Source organism: Heloderma suspectum, chromosome 1 (assembly GCF_057233095.1).
Source record: "Heloderma suspectum isolate Gila_16-S chromosome 1, 16-S_ref, whole genome shotgun sequence".
In the NCBI taxonomy this organism is placed as follows: domain Eukaryota; kingdom Metazoa; phylum Chordata; class Lepidosauria; order Squamata; family Helodermatidae; genus Heloderma; species Heloderma suspectum.
The window spans coordinates 6372407-6392883 of NC_139458.1; the positions used below are offsets into that span (position 1 = coordinate 6372407).

General features: G+C 52.7%; 1 protein-coding gene across 2 annotated transcripts in view; it reads right to left on the minus strand.

Moving 5' to 3' along the window:
* Positions 1-20011, minus strand: part of CDKL1 (cyclin dependent kinase like 1) — a 31332-nt gene extending 11321 nt beyond the window's left edge. The window contains exons 1-4 of one of the 2 annotated variants that reach the window (XM_084834167.1): positions 19820-20011; positions 17724-18012; positions 6343-6464; positions 717-789 (exon numbers count right to left, since the gene is read on the minus strand). In XM_084834167.1, coding sequence (XP_084690293.1) covers positions 717-789; positions 6343-6464; positions 17724-17891 — 363 coding nt within the window. In that variant the 5' untranslated portion in view covers positions 17892-18012; positions 19820-20011. Of the gene's footprint in view, positions 1-716; positions 790-6342; positions 6465-17723; positions 18013-18406; positions 18779-19819 lie in introns of those variants that run through there. The other variant, XM_084834178.1, reaches the window with a different exon arrangement.
* Between the last annotated feature and the right edge of the window lie 466 nt (positions 20012-20477).

The following is a 20477-nucleotide window of genomic DNA, read 5'->3' on the forward strand; positions in this document are numbered from 1 at the left end:
TCTCCCCCCCTCCCCCTCTTTCCCACTTGGGGTTTCCTTCCCTGCCACCGCTCCTTTCTTATTCCTGCCCCTGCTACTTCCCACCTCAGCTCTGTTGTTCCACCTGGCCCGCTGCTTCTGCCACCGCTTCTGACTCCCACCATTCTCACCACAGCAGCGAGAAAGCAGGAAGTCAGCAGACTGGGAGAGAAGGCTTCTGATCTGCCAACTTCCCGCTTCCTAGCTGCAAATGGAGGGAGAAGCTGCAGAGGGGGTGAGCGGGAGGGCGGGCAGTGGGGGTTCTGGCAGGTTGTCGGCCCCTGCCCTACAGCAACAGCGGGCAACTTAATATCATTTGACTGTTGGCCTATTTCAAAAGACCTCTGCAAGCGATCGGTCCAGACCTCTGGCTAGAGCAATCCTTCCCTTCCCCAGCAGCCCAGTGAAGAAGGAGTGGGGGAGAGAGAAGAGGGGCTGTCAGGAAGAGAGACAGAAAAAGGGTGGCAGAGAGGGGAGGGGAGACAGAAAAGGGTGGCCCCACCCTTGTTTGGCTCCGCCCCTGTCCGAGACTGGCTTCGGCCCCACCCACCACCGGCATGCAGCCCCCGACAGATTATCTCCAAGGGAATGCGGCCCACTGCAGAAATAAGGTTGCCCATGCCTGCTCTACCGAAACAAAGCAGAAGAAGATGTGGCTGTGGAGGAGACAGCTGCCACACCAGAACAGAGGGACTCACATTGTGCTTATGGCAAAAGTTCACTGCTTGGAGGGTCTGCCAAGTTATGCTCTTCACAAGATGCTCTGGGACCCTGCAAAGAAAATAAAACTAAAAAACTACCAATTTATTTACAGCATTTAAACCCCACACCACAGCCCAAAAGGCCTAGCTTGACAGTCCCTGCCCTCAAATAGTCTAAGTTTAAGACACCCCAGGAATAAGCGACAGGGAGGGTAGGAGGATATACACAACTAAAGTAGTAGCAGACTACTGGAAGGGAAGGTGAGGGTGGCAGTTAACAACCCAGTTCGCACAATTGCAGGGTGGTTAATAAGCCAGTGCGGCGGGTCACGTGGTGGGGGGATCAGCATAATTACCCTCGGCAGCACAGCTTCCCATGTTGCGCAAACCTGGCCAGGGCGGCTTGTTGCCATGGGTAACAACCCACCCAGAACCCTACAACAGCCCATGTGTTCTGGGTGGCTTGTTGCCATGGGCCGGGCTCACACGACATGGGAAGCTACACTGCCAAGGTCTGATCTCCCCCAGCACATGCAGTGTGAGAAATAAGCCACCATGGCTTATTCCCCCCACCCTGATCTTGAGAACAGGCCCTACGTTGCCCTCTCCTGGTCACAGGGCAGTTGGTTCTCATGGTCTCAGGGAGCGGAGCGGGGGCCCGGTGCCTGCTCAGTGAAAGAGGAGGAGGAGAACACACAGACACCACGCAGCTATAAACTCACAGTTTTTTCCCAGATGACCCCACCACACACTAAACCAAACGACAGTATTGTTGTTTTAAAACTGACTGTGAACCATTGGGAGAACTTTCTATATTTTATCATTTTGTGTTTAAAAAACACCAGTAAATAAACAAACAAATAAAGCTGGAATTCAGCACATAACAAAAGAAACAAATCCCCCTATTTCCGCCTTCAAAGATAAAAACCTTCTCAAGGTGGTTTACAATTTTTTTTTTTAAATCATAAAACAATAAAATGCAGATATATAAATACAATTACCTAAAACAGCAGCATTAAAAGACCATTCTATCACATGACAACAACAACAAAACAGTGGCGGGTTAAAAAAATCAAATGGAAAATATGAAATATTGGTGCCAGCATCAATTAAAGAGGGACTGAAACATCCAAGTCTTTATGGCCTGCTTCAGGGAGGGAGCCAGGTGTAAATCCCATGGAAGGACATTCTACCGATCTCCAGAGAGAAGAGCTTCATTTTACAAAGGGAGGGGGAAGTCTGGGGCATCCTCCCCTTCCCCCCATTTTGAATTCTTCCTTTCAAGGGCCCTTGCCCCAAACATCTCTTGATTAATGGGTTCTGCGTGTCAAACCATACAGCGAGCGCAGACATGCTTTGTGAACCGCCCAGAGAGCTTCAACCATTGGGCAGTATAGTAACATGCTGTATTGTAACATAATGTAATGTAATAAATAAGTGTGCTTGGCTGAGTGCTAATGCATGCAATGGGAAAGCGTCGTGCAGAATTTGGCAGACAGTCCTTTCTGCCGAGTGCACCCCAGAATCCAGAAACAGGGAACCGGCCATATGGGCTGCAGACAAGCACCCTGCTGAGGTCCTTTGCACACATGCAGAGCGTGGGAGTCGAGTGCGCTGTACAAGGGGATCTGACTCCTGAAATTAGCAGCGATCAAACTACGCCCCATTTCTCATTCTGAAGGCCAGGAATGAGCCAAATGTGACCTTCGCCCTGTACTTGCCTGAGTGGCTCCAATTCATTCTGGAACTGCATTTGCCAGCGATACATCCAGGCCACGCAAACGCTCCCCACAGTGAACAGGTAAAGCGTGATGGACACAGCCGCACATGCGACCTGGTGAGCTGCAGCTAATCAGGGCTCCTAGGCACAGCCACCACGCGGGAGTTTCAGGAGCACATCCGGCAGTCACACTTTACATGATTACCTTGGGAGACCCGGATGCAACAACAGCACAGGCCAAACAACAGCTGAGTGAAGAAAGGGCTGGACCATGACGCTCAGTGAGCTTCTTGCATCAGGCAGCAGACTGGGTGGGAGGGCAGGCAAAATTAGCCTGACGCACTTCCCCTTACTGCCATCATCCTACTATAGAGCTGAGCTCCCAGGTGCACAGATATGCATAGATGTCAAGAGCTGCTGTGGGCACAAATTTCTTTTACTGGAAAAAAGTGGGATACAAATTAAAAGTGAAATGCGGCGAAAAAATTGCCCAGTCATGTCTACGACTGCCTTGAGAAAAAGAGCAACAACACATTCCTGGCCTTATCCTCCTTTTCCTGCAGGTTTTTCTGCTCCTACAAGGTCTGCGAAGTAACACTGACTTCACACTGAAGGAACCATGAACATAAACCTTGGCTGAAAGTTTGACCATTTAGCCCACATCCTACAATACAAGTGGAGGCAGTTCTCTCCCTGCCGCCCCTGGGGATGTGGCTGTTTTGCGTCAAGCACCGTTTTAAAGGATCAGCATTTGACCTTCAAGAGAAGTTTATGACTGCTGCAGGCCGACATCCTCAAGACTGTTTAGGAGACCCCCATGGCAACTGCTGGGCAGGAACATCCTTGACTGTTTCTCCAAAGGGACGGAGAACAATAAATTGTGCATGTCCCCCACCATTTTTAAGGATTCTCTATCCCAACATAGTAGGCCTTGGTAACATCTCTAAAAGAATATTAATTTGGGGAACAAACTGTGACCTGGTTCACACATAATGCTAACCTGTTAATCCAGGGTTTGTTTCCCAACCCAGTGTTTATATGGCAGAGAGTCAAGCAAACTGTAGTTTGTTTACTCAATCCCTGGGTTGTTTTCTTCCTCCTTCACCCGCTCCCTCCCTGTAACCCAAATGAGTTTGCGGCACTGTAGCACTGGTATGTAGATTGGCTGGGTTTTTTGAACACTCTTGCTCACCACCTCTGTATCCTGGCAAAACAACCCATCAACAACCCACGGTTCTGGGTTCACATGTAACAACCCACGGTTTAAACAACCCAGAGTTTGCTACACAACAATAAACCGTGGGTTGTCTTTCTGGGTTATTCATGGTTAACAAACCATAGTTTGTTAGTGCAGCTGCATTGGCACATCACAACAATTCAGGAACTCATACCATGATTTAGTGTTATGTGAGAATCCAGCCTATTTCATATAGGATTATTAATTCTACCCTATCCTGGAGACTTAAAATAAAAATACAATTATTTTCATAAGAACAGCCCCGCTGGATCAGACCAAGGTCCATCTAGTCCAGCGTTCTGCTCACACAGTGACCAACCAGCTGCCTGTGGGAAACCCACAAGCAGGACATCAATGCAACAGCATCCTCCCGCCCATGTTCCCCAGCAACTGGTGTATGCAGGCTTCCTGCCTCTGATAATGGAGGTAGCACATAGCCATCAGGACTGGTAGCCACTGACAGCCTTCTCCTCCAGGAATTTGTCCAATCCCCTTTTAAGGCCATCCAAGATGGTGGCCATCACTACACCTTGTGGCAGTGAATTCCACCTTGTGGCAGTGAATTCCAGTTTAACTATGTGCTGTGTGAAGAAGTCTTTCCCATTTATCTGACCTGAATCTCCCACCAATCAGATTCATGGGATGACCCCGTTGGGTTCTAGTATTCTGCGATAAGGAGAAAAACGTCTCCCTATCCACTTTCTCAACACCATGTATACTTTTGTACACCTCTATCGTGTCTCCCTTTACTCGCCTTTTTTCTAAGCTAAACAGTCCCAGATGTTGTAACCTTTTCTCATAGGGGAGTTGCTCCAGCCGCCTGATCATTTTAGTTGCCCATGTCGATGATGTCTTGGACTTGGTGCTGCCTTTCCTAACCCCTGGTATACATTATAGCTGAGCTTCTATTATTGTGGTTTTGAGGAACCTCTAAGCATTTTGAAGGGATTTAACCCTCGTGACTCCCCCTTTTAAATTCCTTTTCACCAGTTCCCTTATTTTAGAGAAGTTTCCTCTGTTGAAGTCAAATATGACCGTGTTGGACTTCCTGGGCAATTTTCCACTTCAGTATGTATTAAATCTGATAGCACTGTGGTCACTGTTTCCAACTGGTTCGACAACACTCTCATCTCGTCCTAGGTCCTGGGCGACACCACTTAGGATTAAATCCAGGGTCGCCTCCCCTTTGGTTGCTTCCATGGCCAACTGCTCTAGGGCACAGTCATTTAGGGCACTGAGAAATTTGGCCTCTTTGTTGTGACCGGAATATGCATTTATCCAATCAATGTGGGAGTAACCGAAGACGCCCATTATTACAACACTTCCTTGCTTGGAGGTGTCCCTGATTTCGTTTTCCATCTCCAGATCACCCTGAGCATTCTGGTCTGGGGGACGGTAGGATGTTCCTAGCACTAAATCAGTGTTGGAGCCTGGTATTGTCACCCACAGCGCTTCTGTGGAAGAGCCTGCCCCTTTGAGGTGTTCTAGTCCGCTCGACACTATGCCCTCTTTGACGTACACGGCAACACCTTCCCTGTCCTTCCCGTAGAGTTTATGTCCAGAGATGTGTCCCACTGGTTCTCTCTGTTCCACCAGGTTTCTGTAATGCCCACTATATCCAGGTTCTCCTTTAAAACGAGGCGCTCCAACTCTCCCATTTTGGCTTGGAGGCTTCTAGCATTTGCACAGAAACACCTGTACACGGTGCTTTCACTCCGGCAGCACCTCAGACAGCAGATCCTACTTGGGAGAGACTGTGTCTGTGGCAATTGATAATGACAAATCAGACTGAGTGGTTTTGCAACTTTGTACTGGGCTCCCAAAACATGCTGCTTGGTGCTCAGGCCCTTTTAACAGTGACAGCTAAAGGAAACACCACACTTAGAGGCAGACTCCCTCTAAATACCAGATGTCGGGGACAGATAACAGGGGAAAGGCCATTCCCTCTGTTCGCTGACCATGAGTGCAGAGGCACTGGGCTGCCTAACGCAAGCAGAAGAGAAGGTTGGAATGAATGGACATTTGGTCCAATCCAGCAAAGCCGCTCCTGGGCAATTAGAGATGGTCACCCGTGCCAAAGGCCCTTTTGACCCCTGAAGCTCACACTGGTTTTTGGACTTTCCACATCTGCAATTCAAGTTGGATGGAACGAACATCTGACGTGGAAACGGCTCTCCTCTGCCATTTGTACTGCCTTAATTGCATTCCAAAGTAACACACTTGGAAGACTGAAAAGGTGATCATTAGCATTTAGACTTGAATTATTACCCCCACCCCCAATTATGTCACTGGAAATGTAGAACTGGATGGTCCATAAATGCTACAGTAAGGGAGGAAGAAATCTTTCCTCAGGCATCAATACCTGTTGGTTCTGAGGCCTCAAGTGGGCAATTTCCCCCTCTCCTCTGAAGCTGTCCAAATACTGGTCTCATGTTATCTCCTTTGTGAAGGGCACAGTGCAGGCCCCCAAGCCATTCTTCTGGGCGTCAGGCCTTACTCCACAGCAACCAAATGCCACGGCGGCCCTGTCACCTTGCGAACGGCTGTTGCGGCCCCCTCCCATCACAGTAGTTTCTACAGTGAACAGTTTGCAGCAGGGCGATCAACACTCTGTGACCTTTCTCTTCCCAGCACCCGACAAGCCACTCGAAGGCCTGGCTACTTACCCACGTGGGTTCTTGTCCAGCTCATGGAGAACTGTGTGGTCACAGTATTCGAAGACTAAGTGAAGCTTCCGTTTCCTCCGGAAGACCTCCAAGAGATTCACCAGGTTGGGATGCTTCAGTTGCTGCGAAGCACAAGGCAGCAAGGTTGAGGTCAGGGCACCGGGGATTGTGTTTGGACGAACAAAGGAAAACAGCATTTTAAACTCTGCATATTTGGGGCAAGAAACTTCTTTATAGTGTTGTGATGCCCACAAAAATACACAACTGCTGCACTCGGTCAGTTTAATCTCTTGCGACCCTTCACCTCTCCACTTCTTTTCCCTCTCTTTGCTGTCTCCCCCACCATTGACTGTAAGCTTCCTGGGGCAGGGATCTTCCTTCCTTCTCTCTGTAAAGCCTCACACATCATAAAAGCAAGTACACTGACAGTGAGCCATCAGTACAGCAACAACAACAACCTCAAACTGCCTGCTCCTACAAGCATCTTGGTGTAATGGTTGCATTTCCACTTTTGGTGGAAAAGACCCTGATGCTGGGAAAGACTGAAGGCAAAAGGAGAAGGGGACGGCAGAGGATGAGATGGCTAGATAGCATCACGGATGCAATGAATATGAACTTGAGCACGCTCCGGGAGAGAGCGCAGGACAGGAAGGCCTGGCGTGCTATGGTCCATGGGGTCACGAAGAGTCGGACACGACTGAACAACTGAACAACAACAACAAATGCACTGGGATCTGGATCACAGGACTGAGCCCAGGGGAAAGAGGAGAAGGACCTCGCCCCGCCTTCCAGCTAGTAGTTAAAATTCTAGACTGCAGCAATGTCAAGGCTGAAACTTTGAAGCCCAATGGGGGGCCCTTGTCTAAGACCCCCAAGGAGCACGGGTGGGAGCTCAGCAGTGGTTACTTGACAAGGAAAGAGTTATGGCTAGAATTACTATTTCACATCCTTCAAGGCTGAGCCAGAGCAACAAAAGCACCTTCCGGGACAAAGGCGGAACGAGTGAGCTTTGACTTCGGCTGTTGTTGCCCAATCTGCCTTCTTTTAAACTCTATCCTTATTATGTTTGATATTTCAATGGTTAGATACCATAACAGGCTGCAAGTGGGCTGGTTGGCAGGATGTAAATTGAAGAATAAAATAAAATAAAGCCGACCGATGATTCTACGAACAGTGAATCCGTTCGCCTTCAAAGCTGGGGAGCAATTCTTTGTTAGAAATCTGACGCTTCCATGAATTACTTCTCCTCCCAGGCCCGCTCCACCCCTTGCAAGTTTCATTTTGAACGCACACGCATGCCCTTCTGCAGCAGCAGAGCCCAGACCCTCTTTGGTGACCCATCTCTAGAAGTCCCAACTGTCGCTCTCAATAGAGAGTGGTGAAAACAACACAGCAGGAAAGCACAGCAAAGGGAGCTTGCGTTATCTTTGACACAAAGACATCACTCTGTGTCCTCCAGCTCTGGCTTTCATAAGAATGTAAGAGCGGCCGTACCAGATCCGACCACAGCCCACCTAGTCCAGCATTCTGTTCCAAGATGCCCACAGGAAGTCTGCAAGTAGGACATGAGCGCAGCAGCACCCTCCCGCTTGTGTTTCCCAGCAACGGGTGTCCAGACGCGCATCGCCTCTGATCCTCTGATCCTGGAGCTAGCAGATACTCTTACCCTCCACTGATAGCTTTATCCTCATACATTTGAAAACCAGCATTTGCATCTCAAGAAAGAAGAAAGATAAACAGCGGCGCCCGTTTAATCTCTCCAATCTCTGCTACCGTGGCATGCGCGTTACTCAGGCCTTTGTCTTATAAGTGTTTACACGACTGAAAAATGACTGACCAGGAATCCTGCTTTTTGCCCTGAAAGCGCCGCTGCATCAGATCTCCTGTTGCTCAAGCCACACTGGCCTCCAATGAACAAACAAACAACCTGTTACTATTGACTGAGGAAGTGCTCTGAGGGATGGCGGAGCAGGCCCGCACTTGCTAAATCAACACCTTTCAGCGGAGGCCCAAGGCGAACAACACCGAGGCTTGTTCAGCTTCTCAGGGTTCTTTCCTGTCTCATTTTGTTTGCTACAGGTACGAGGAGAAAACGCATTTATCACCTGCGCTCCTGACATCTGCTGCCACCGCCACCATTGTGTTCCTTTCTGAGCTTTAGAAATCCCCATCCATCTTTACACAGGCGCTTGGGGAGGCAGAAGGTCACTGGGCCTCCTGGGTCTTCTCAGATAACCACAGTGGGCTTGTAAGCCGCGAAAAGTGGTGGATATACGGGAGGGTCAAGAAGCTATGAGAAGAACAGAGAGGGCATAGAGAAAGAGACGGCCACCTCCCCCTTAACATCAGGATAGCTTTCCCCAAAGGGGTGGCCTCCAGACATGTTGAACTAGATGGCCCATGCTGGCTGGGGATGATGGAAGTTGTAGTCCAGCATACCTGGAGGGCGCCAGGTTGGGGAGATTGCACTGGAATGAGGTGCCCTCCGGAAACACTGATGGGTAGGACAGCGACAGAAGTATTTTGTCACGTAAGGCATAATGTACTTATGGAGTTCACTGCTAACGGGATGGGCAGATGCTTACAGGGTTTCAAAGAATGACCAGACAAATTTATGGAGAAAGGGCTCTCCACTGGGGTACCTAAAAATGGAGCCTCCCTGATCAGAGGCAGTCTGCCTTGGAGAAATAGATGTGGAGGTGGGGGGGAAATCAGGGAACTGCCTTCACCTCCCTCTGTCCATTGCCAGCATCCGGAGGGACCTGGCAGTTGACGCAGTCGGGCCGCTGATTTGATCAAGCCAGGCAACTCCAGCAAGCGATCTTATCTTTTGTTCTTAGCTGATGGGCAGTAACTCAAATTCCATATCAGTTGTATTGTATACAGGAGACTTACAGCCAGGAGGCTTAATTTGTGGTCTGTATCAATTAGCAGCCATTACCGAACACAAACCTTGCACCAAGGAAACCGAAAAGGCGACACTCGAGATAAAATTATGCTGACATTTGTGGACTGGCACAGTGCATTGTCAGTGGCATTCCTCCTCTGGGGGGGCAGGCGCTGCAAGAAGGGCCAGAGCAGCCCCCCACACGTCCTCCCCTTGCTGACGCACCAGCTGAATGGGCGGGCCAACTCCACTGCAAAGCCTCACGTCTAGCATTACGGAAACGTTCTGCCTCTGGTGCTTTACCTCCGTGGTTCGTTCCCAGGGGCTAGTCAGCCTTTGATGCATCAAGCGCTAAACATTATTTGTTACGTTTACATCCCGCCTTTTTTTCTCTGGCAAGGGACCCAAGTGGCTTCCATGGTCCTCCTCCTCTCTACTTTATCCTCACAACAACCCTGTGAGGCTGGGCTGAGAGTCAGTGACTGGCCCAAAGTCCCCCCATGAACTTCATGGCTGAGTGGGGACTAGAACCCGGATCTCCAGAGGCCCAGACCAACACTAGTCTAACCACTACACCACACCGGCTCTCAAATATTGCTTGGATGAACCAGCCTGGAGTCTTCAAGCTTCTCCAAATAACGAGGCTGGGCTGCAACTCTGCAGGTTGCAGAAGAGGAAGAGGAACTGCAGGCAATTTGCACTTCCTGTCCCCTCCCCATATCTCCTAACATCTGAAATCACCCTAAAGTGGCGGCCCCCGCCTCGGTAATTCCGGGCTGCATGGAACAAACGATTGCACGCGCGCGCGTGCACACGCACACACACTCCTTTCTTGGTCACTGTACAGGGCGTATTTGACAATTCCACAAGAGAACTGTGCAGCCACATTTCTTGGGAAGATAGCTGCAGAACGCACCACCCAGAGAACCTCAGCTGCTCTTTCATCCCTGAAAGCGTCCAGGCAGCAACGCCTTGTCAAACGGCCAAAGTTAGGCCCGGGGTTTCAGCAAGTGCCCACAGGACACAGCCCCTATCCCCTCACCACAGTAAGGACATGGGAACATAGGAAGCTGCCTTAAACTGAGCCAGACCATTCATTCATTCATTCATTCAGATTTATTTATTTATTTATTTATTTCTATACCACCCAACAGCCAGAGCTCTCTGGGCAGTTCACAAACATTAAAACCAAAGAGCACACAATAAAATAATACAAAATATATAAAACACTAAAACCACAGTAAACTATACAACCAGAATAAAACCTAGCAGCAGTGCAGGGATTTAAAATACAGATTTAAAACAGCAAACCTAAAAGTCTAGAAAACTAAAATTCCTGGGAGAATAAAAAGTCTTCACTTGGCACCGGAAAGAATACAATGTAAGTGCCAGGCGAACCTCACCAGGGAGCTCATTCCACAGCTGGGGGGCCACAGCAGAAAAGGCCCTCCTCCTAGTAGCCACCCGCCTCACTTCCTTTGGCAGGGGCTCACGGAGAAGGGCCACTGACGATGATCTTAAGGTCAGGGCAGGCACATATGGGAGGAGGCGATCCTTCAGGTAACCTGGCCCCAAGCCGTTAAGGGCTTTGAATGTTAATACCAGCACTTTGAATCGGGCCCGGAAATGGACTGGCAGCCAGTGCAGCTGGAAAAGTACTGGCATAATGTGAGCTCATTGGCCAGTCCCTGTTAACAATCTTGATGCCCTATTCTGGACCAGCTGAAGTTTCCGGACCATTTTCAAAGGCAGCCCCACGTACAACGCATTGCAGTAATCCAGACGAGGAGTTATCAGAGCATGGATAACTGTAGCTAGGCTATCTCTGTCCAGATAAGGGCACAGTTGGTATATCAGCCTAAGCTGATAAAAAGTGCTCCGTGCCACTGAGTTCACCTGTGCCTCAAGTGACAGTTCTGGGTCCAAGAGCACCCCAAAACTATGAACGTGATCCTTTAGGGGGAGTGCAACCCCCCCAGAACAGGTTGAATATCACCTAGCCGGGCAGACAAACCACCCGCTAACAGTACCTCCGTCTGGTCTGGATTGAGTTTCAGTTTACTGGCCTTCATCCAGTCCATTACCGTGCCCAGGCCCTGATTCAGAACAGCCACTGCCTCACCTGGGTTTGATGAGAAAGAGAGGTACGGTCAGGGCCAGAAACATTGGAACAAGGATAACTGTTTTGGCAGTTGGCCTCTGTCCACCACCACATTAAAGTTGAAAGGAAACACACCCAGATGGGAGCGAAATCAGGACTTTCAGCTGTAATTCAAGGGGTTTGACAAAAGTGGGGCACTAACCATTCAGGAAGGACAGCCAGTGGCATGCACACACACCCATCGTTGGTGGCTCATAAGTAATGGAATGAATGGCTGACAAGCAGCTGCATGGCCAGGTGCAGCCTGTTTCCTGGGTACCCCATGACCAATCAAGCAGATAAAAGGCCCGGAGGTGGGTCTGAGTGTTACATTTGCATTTGGTAGCTGTTCACTGGAACCCCCAACATGAGGTCCAAAGAGGTGTTCATGCGAGTGAAGGAGGCCATCATTAGGCTGAGGAAACAAAATAAACCCAACAGAGAGAGAGCAAAAACAGTGGGAGTGGCCAACACAACAGTTTGGAACATCCTGAAACAGAAGGACTTAACTGGCAAGCTCAGCAACAGCAAAAGGCCTGGCAGACCACGGAAGACAACTAAAGTGGATGACCGCAGAATGCTGCTCATGGTGAAGAGGAACCCGTTCACAACATCTAGCCAGGTCAAGAACGCTCTTGAGGAGGTAGGCATGTCATTGTCAACATCTACAGTCAAGAGACGGCTTTATGAATGTAAATACAGAGGCTTCACAACAAGGTGCAAACCACTGGTAACGCTCAAGAACTGAAAGACCAGATTAGCCCTTGCCAGCAAACACCTAAAAAAGCCTGCCCAGTTCTGGAATAAGATTCTTTGGACTGATGAAACCAAGAGTAACTTGTACCAGAATGATGGGAAAAGTATGGAGAAGGAAAGGAACAGCTCATGATCCAAAGCATACCACATCATCTGTCAAACATGGTGGAGGCAGTGTTATGGCATGGGCATGTATGGCTGCCAATGGAGCCGGGTCACTGGTGTTTACTGATGACCTGACTGCTGATAAAAGCAGCAGGATGAAGTCTGAAGTGTATAGGGCTATAGTTTCTGCTCAGATTCAGCCGAATGCTGCCAAACTGAGAGGACGCCGCTTCATATTGCAGATGGATAATGACCCAAAACATACAGCAAAAGCTACCCAAGAGTTTCTCCAGGCAAAGAAGTGGGATGTTCTTCAATGGCCAAGTCAGTCACCTGATCTCAACCCAAGAGAGCATGCTTTTCACTGACTGAAGACACGACTGAAGGCAGAAAGACCCACAAACAAACAGCAGCTGAAGGCAGCTGCAGTAAAGGCCTGGCAAAGCATCTCGAGGGAGGGAACTCAGCATTTGGTCATGTCCATGGGTTCCAGACTTCAGGCAGTCATTGACTGCAAAGGGTTTTCATCCAGGTATTAAAGGCGATCCTTAAATTTGAAAGGATGTTGGTTTGTTCCATTACTGATGAGCCACCAACGATGGGTGTGTGTGTATGCCACTGGCTGTCCTTCCTGAATGGTTAGTGCCCCACTTTTGTCAAACCCCTTGAATTACAGCTGAAAGTCCTGACTTCGCTCCCATCTGGGTGTGTTTCCTTTCAGCTTCGATGTGGTGGTATACAGAGGCCAACTGCCAAAACAGTTATCCTTGTTCCAGTATTTCTGGCCCTGACTGTAGAGCTGGGTGTCATCTGCATATTGATGGCACCTCAGCCCGCACCTCCGGATAACCTCCCCCAGCGGTTTCATGTAGATGTTAAACAGCACAGGTGATAAAATAGAGCCCTGTGGAACCCCATGGCATAATTGCCATGGCAAAGAGCAATAATCCCCCAGCACTGCCTTCTGGAGTCGGTCATCCAAGTAGGAGCAGAACTACTGCAGTGCAATGCCTCCAACTCCCAACCCAGACAACCTATCCAGAAGGATACCATGGTCAACGGTATCAAAAGCCGCTGAGAGGTCCAGGACAATCAACAGGGTCGCACTCCCCCTGCCCCTCTCCCAGCAAAGGTCATCCCACAGGGCGACCAAGGCAGTTTCTGTTCCAAAACCAGGCCTGAAGCCCAATTGAAATGGATCTAGAGAATCTGTTTCATTCAAGACTGCCTGGAGCTGTCCTGCAACCACCTGCTCAAGCATCTTGCCCAGGAACGGGATGTTGGCCACTGGCCTATAATTGTTAACATCCTCTGGGTCCAGGTTAGGCTTTTTCAGGAGTGGTCTGATTATCGCCTCTTTTAAAGCGGCCGGCACCACTCCCTCTCTCAAGGAGGAATTTACAGCCCCCTGGATCCAGCCGGACATCCCCTCCTTGTTTGATGTAAGAAGCCGTGAAGGGCAAGGGTCAAGCACACAAGTGGTCGATCGGACTTGGCCAAGCACCTTGTCCGCATCCTCAGGCCTCAGTAACTGAAACTCATCCAATAAAACTGGACCAGACGGTGCTCTGAACGCCTCCACCAATGGAACTGCATTAATGGTGGTGTCCAATTCATGACGAATCTGAGCGACTTTATCCTCAAAGTGCTGTGCAAACTTGTCACAGCGTGCTACCGAGGGTTCCACCGTCTCTCTCCCTGGCCCAGAATGTAACAGGCCGCGAACCACTCGGAAAAGCTCCGCTGGACGACACTGAGAAGATGCAATGCTGGTGGAAAAGAACTGTCTCTTTGCCACCCTCACCGCCACAGAGTAGGCTCGATAGTGGGCTCTTACCTGTGTTCAGTCAGACTCAGCACAAGTTTTCCTCCACCTGCGTTCTAGCCGTCTCCCCTCTTGCTTCATTGCCCTCAGCTCAGGTGTATACCAAGGAGCTGGCCGGGCTCTGCTCAGGGGGAGAGGGTGCTTGGGCGCGATCGTGTCAACCGCCCGAGTCATCTCTGCATTCCACACAGCGACCTGGGCTTCGACAGGAGCACCAGCCATACCAGCAGGAAAATCCCCCAGAGCCCTCTGGAATCCATCGGAATCCATTAATCTCCGGGGGCGGACCATTTTAATAGGTCCCCCACCCTTGCAGAGGGGAAAGGCCGCCAGGAGTCTAAACCTCAGCAGGAAGTGATCTGATCATGACAAAGGGACAGATGTTAATTCCTCCACTTTCAGATCACCATCCTCCTGCCCAGTCGAGAAAACCAGATCAAGCGTGTGTCCTTTTGTATGCATGGGGCCGATGACATGTTGGGACAGCCCCATGGTTGTCATGGCGGCCATGAAGTCCTGAGCCGCCCCGGATACAGTGGCCTCAGCATGGAAGTTGAGATCCCCCAGGACCATCATCCTAGGGGTCCTCAACACCAAGTCCGAGACCACCTCCGTCAGCTCAGGCAGGGAGTCTGATGGGCAGCAGGGTGGGCGGTACACCAACAGAATCCCTAATCTGTCCTGGGTACCCAACACAAGGTACAAGCACTCAAGATCTGCACTCGAATGAGCAGGAAGCCTAGAGAGGAGAGGGAGATTGAATTCCTATAGACCACGGCAACTCCCCCTCCCCGACCCTCGAGTCGGTGTTGGTGCTGCACCGAGTACCCAGGAGGGCACAGCTGGGAGAGAGTGACCCCTCCCAGTTCCCCCACCCAGGTCTCAGTAATACATGCCAGGTCAGCCCCCTCATCCACCATCAAATCATGGATGAGGGAGATTTTGGACCGACCTGGCATTCAGCAGCACCACCACCAGACCCGAAGGCAAACTGGTAAGGCTGCCAGGAACCATCAGGTTGGGGGAAGAACCAGAAGAGGGGATAGCCGTAAGGTGTCCAGCCCCTCTTCTCCTCAGCTGGCTTGGTAATCCCACAACGCCATACCTCCCCCTACCCCTGACCACACTTATGGTGGCACCTCCCCGACCCCCCGAGTTGCTCAAAGGACTTCCCAGGCTCATATTAAAATGTTAAGATGTAAAATATAAAACATCTGTAAAACATGAAAAATATAAAACATAAAATAATATGAGAGAGAGCAGCAGCTAAAAAGGAGCAGGTAAAATCTGCATTTGCCCCTTTCTCCCTGGTCTTTAAAGCTGCCGCCCTCTGCTGCTGCTATTTGCTGCTGGTATCTCCAGCTGTTGATGTCTCTGGAGAGGCAGTGCGTGGGTCTTCATATGCTCCTCCATGTGTCTCCAAGTGCGACGCTAAGTCATGGCTCTCCAGGGCTTCAGCAGGTGCCTTTGCAGCCCTACCTAGAGATGCTGCCAGGGGTTGCCAGAGAACCTGGGACTATCTGCATACAAAGTGGGGGCTCTACCACTGAGCCATGGCCCTCCCCATTGCAAAAGCCCTGCTCGGATCAGGCCAAGGTGGTGCCGTGGGGCCCAGCACCTTGCTTGCCACAGTGGCCAACCAGGTACTTCTGGGGAGCCCCCAAGCAGGACGAGAGGCCCACAGCTCTCCCCCCTTCCCTGCTGAGGCCCACAGCAATCCCCCCTTCCCTGCTGCTCCCCAACAGCACTGTCCACGAATGCGTCTAAGGGCCAGCAGAAGCAGATCAAACACTGCAATCGTGGCAAAGCTGCTAGAGGTAAACATCTAGTGCAACGACATGCAAATGTGCTTGTATTTTGCATGACATTCAGTTATAAAGCCCATGTCCTCAACTAGCAGTCACTAATAGGGGGAGGGGAGCTGCTGGAGAAAGCCCCCCCCCGCAAGGAAGTCTATCTGCCACCGCCGCCACTCCCGCCTTTCCGCATTGCTAGGAAACATGTTGATTTGGTGCGCGTGTGCAGGAGACAGAGAAAGACCAAGATCCCTCCCAGCCTCTTTTCACTCTTAAGCTACCATTTCTACGGCCCTCGTTCCCCTATCCGAGATGGGGCGGGGGGGCAATGCTGGCAACTGTCCACAAGCTTGTTTGGCCCAAGGCCAGCCAGTTGCCAACCTCAGCTATGAAGTGTCAACACTGCACATGCTTAAGATTTGTAAAAACAGATACAATCTTTGCCGCAGTTGCCAAAGCTCTCTAGGTCTTTTTAATCGCATGTGCGATATCTGTACACAGACAATTCCTTCCAGTTAACAAGTTCACACACACACCCCCACCTGCCAGCGCCCCGGGAGGTTAAACAGCAGGTGGAAGAAATGGCTTCCCAAGACGATTCTTCCCTTCCGGGAAGCAGAGTCAAGACAATTCAACGGAAAGAGGCCATCGATCAGGCCTCGCGCCAAAGAGAAAGTCAGCGGCTCTGGGAGATGCGCCAAGATGAAACAAGAGAGCAACCAAGAAAGATGCCTTGGCCGCCACGTCGCCAGCTGCTCCCCGGAAAACAACCACCAGACACCTCAGAATATCTCCTAGGTGCTGCACTCCACCATCCCAGCCTAGTGATCCAGACTTGCAAGCCAAGAGTTAACAAAAGGGGCTGGAGAGGGGAAAGTTGGTTTATACAGTTGTGGGAAAATAGAAACCAGCATTCCCCAACCTGGTGCCCTGCAGCTGTACTGGACTACAACTCCCACAATCTTCAGCCAGCGTGGCCATTGGCTGGCCCTATGAAAAATTCCAATGTCCGTATAGAGAGCCAGTGGGGTGTAGCAGTTAGACTGCTGGACTGTCTGGGACTCAGGAGATCTGGGTTCTAGTCCCCACCCGGCCATGAAGCTCACTGGGTGACTTTGGGCCAGTCACTGACTCTCAGCCTAGCTTACCTCACAGGGCTGTTGAGAGGATAAAATGGAGAGGAGGAGGATCGCGTGAGCCACCCTGGGTTCCTTGCAAGAGGGGAAAAGGCGAGAAATAAATGTAATAAATAAATAAGTCCATCTAGACCAAGATCACCTACTCCAGTCTCAGGCACGGAGACCTTCCGCGTACAAAGCAGACACTCTCTACCGTGGCACAGTGGCTCCACTGCAGCAGCCCTAAGTAGGGGCTTTTGGGATGGGGCGGGTGGCATTCAAATGAAAAATCTTCGAGATGTAACACAGGAAACTGCCTTTCATCTGGGACACTTCCAAACAAAGGGACTCCAGCACTAAGAATCAGAAAGCCTCTTGCAGCTATTCTGTCTTTTCTTCCTTTACGGATTCTACACTGCAAGAAAAAAAGACGGAAGAAGCCGGGCGAAAACATGGGAAGGTTACAAGCGGATGACAACAATGTCTGGACAGACCCCTCCCCCAATAAAAATTCCATGGATGAGGCAAGGCCTCATTAAAAGCCTTGTCTGGAAGCATCTCAGGTCACGCTGTTTGTGACACAAACCTACACTGAGATGTGACAATGGGTTTTTTTTCATTTTTGTTTTAATTGTAAAATTGGTCAGTCAATTAAACTGGTTAAAAGTGAGAAAAGGTATTCATTTATGGAACAATAAATCTGCACAGAACCCTAACTTAACTGGGTTTCACAAAGGAGCCCCAACGAAGTTACCTTTAACATCCGAATCTCTCGAAGGGCGATTTTTTTAATAACAGGATCATCCTCAGACTCCAGGAACTTCTTGATTGCAACGATCTGCCCCGTGTCCTTGTTCCGGCACTTGAACACAATGCCGTAGGAGCCCTCACCAATCTTGCTGATCTTTTCGTATTTCTCCATGGCAACCAAGAAAGATCTCTGGCAGGGACGTCCAGAGCCGAGGGGAAGCCTGCCAATCTAAAATATCTCTTTAGGTGTTCGAATCCTTCAAACGATGCAAGAGATGCAAGCCCACTTAGACCTATACAACAACAAAAAAATGCATTTGCAGTCAGACTGGGCAGCTGCAGAACTGTTGGAATTCACTGGCTAACTTTGCTGCATTTCTCAGGACTTTAAGACAGATTATAGCCAATTCTTGTGCTATGTATGTACACTATCCATTATAGTGGTCCAGCAATCACCATCCATTTTGTCTCTTTTTGGGGTGGGGGGTAGATTAATAGGCTGGGTTTTGATGCAGCCTTCCATAACCTGTGCCCTATCTGGGCTGGGGATAATGGGAGTTGTAGTCCAACACATGTGGAGGGCACCAGGTTGGGGAAGGCTGAACTAATTAGAAAAAACAGCTTTTAAAAACAAGTCTCTTTTTAAACTGGCTCCATCACATATGTTTGTAATGCACTGTTCTTTACCTGTGGATTGGGGCAGGTTCCCAAAATCTGTGCACAAAAGAAGCTACGTTGCCATGTGTGGGATGCAGGAGGAAATTATCCTGTACGTGCCCCCATTACAATGAATGGCAGTTATACATATTTCATCGCGGAGATCTCCTGCTGCAAGTCTTTACTTTCTCTGGATGTTAGTCAGGGTAGCCCTGCAGCTGAAGGCCGGGGCGAAACCGCCCGGCTTGGCCACCAAGCACACGGGGCGGCCTCGGCCGCGACGCGCATGCCCTGCGGGGCGCCTGTTCCCGCTCCCTGCCGGAAAGGGCACCTGCACGAACGCCGAACGAGGAGCTCGCGCCGGGGCGCCGCTCCCTCCCCCCCTCCCCCCCTCCCCTCCCCCGCAGCCGCCGCTCCCTCCGTGCCGCGCCGCCTTCCGGAGGGCCAGCCGAGGGCCAGCGCGCTCGTGGTCCACCGCGCGGGGCGCGCCGGCTTGCGAGGGGCGGCACGGACGAGCGCGCCGCCCTCCGACTCGCCCCGCCGGCAGCCGCGCTCGACCCCCCGCCCTGCCCGGCGCTCCCGCCCGCGCGGCCTCCGCCCGCGCCTCGGGCCTGGCCCTTCAGGCCTCTCCGGCGCGGCGAGCCCGCTGCCTCCGCGCCGCTCCTCCCGCGCGCGCCCAGGGCCGCGGCTGCCCGGCGAGGCACGCGGGCCACGGCGCGCGAAGGCGCCCCGAAGCCGGGCAGGCGCAGCATCCGCGCGTCCGGCGCCGGGGCCCCAGGGCCGCCCGCCCGCCCGCGCCGGCGCCGGGGCCGCGATGCTCCGCGCATCGACTCGGGAGGGAGCCGCGGGCGGAGGGGCGCGCGCGCGAGGGCCGGCGGGCGGGTGCCGCGGAGGCCGCCCGGGCAGGGCGCTGCCGTCAGCCCCTCGCGGGGCCAGGAAGCGGCCCCGACGGGGCGGCCGGGCGGGCCCCTCTGGCGCCGGGGCTCCCTTGCCTCGCGGTCCCGGCCGCGGGGCGAGGGGCGCCGTCCTGCCCCGGGAGCCAGCCGCCGGGGAGGGCGCGCCCGCGGGCGGCCCCGCCTGGCCAGGCAGCGGCCCCGGGCTCCGGCGCGCCCGGCGGCTTCCGCGCGGCCCGAGCAGCGGAGGCAGGCGCTTCCCCGGAGCAGGGCCCGCCTCGCCGCGCCGCGCCTCCTGGCCGGGCGATCGCCCGCGAAGGGCCCTCTGCACACGCTCGGGGGCCCTCTCCCCTCCAGCCGGAGGCGGCCCCGCAGCCCAAGAGGGGGCTCCTCCGGGGCACTCTGCATGTGCCCAGAGGCCCCGCGAGCACCCCTTCCGCCAGCCTGGCGGCGCCGCTCAGAGGCCGCGGGGGCGGCGCGGCTTCCTCCCGGCCCAGCCGGACTCGGCCGCCGCCCGCCCGCCGCCGCCGCCCTCGGGCCCGGCCCTTGCCTGCTCGGGCCGCGCCGCCTCCTCGCGCTGCGCCGCCGCCGCTTTGGCCGGGCGCTGCGCGGAGCGGAGCCGCCAAAGGCGCCCGGCGGCTGCCAATCAGGGCGGCCGCCGGCGGGGGCGGTGCGCCTTGGCCGCGGCCGGGGGGCGGAGGCCGCGGCTGCGCCGGGCGCCGCCCGCCCCGGAGGGGCCCTCGCGCGCGGGGGGGCCGCAGGCGGCGGACGAGCGCGGCGCTGCTGCGGCCGGCGCGGGGCGCTGTCGCGGCGGGGCGCGCGGCGCGGCGGCGGTCCGGCAGCATTCGCAGCAGCAGCATTTATCGGCGCCGCCGCTGGCATTTATTCATTTATTGAATCCATTAATCGCCACCCGGCTGGGCACCCGGCCACTCTGGGCGATGTGCAGCATATAATGACAAGTTTGAGGCAGTGACGTCCTGGAACAAGAGCGTGTTCTGAAATACCCACCCCACCCCAAGCGCCTGCCTGGGCAACCCCGTGTTTAGCGCACCGCGGACGCTCCTTCGAGAGCGGGCTTGGCGGCGTTCCGCGGAGCAGCAGCTGCTCCTAGTAGCGACGATAACAGCGATAGCGCACCGTCAACCGGCAGCGCTCTGCCCGCGCGCAGCGGCGAGAGGCGGGTTGTCAGCGGAGGCTCCCCGGGG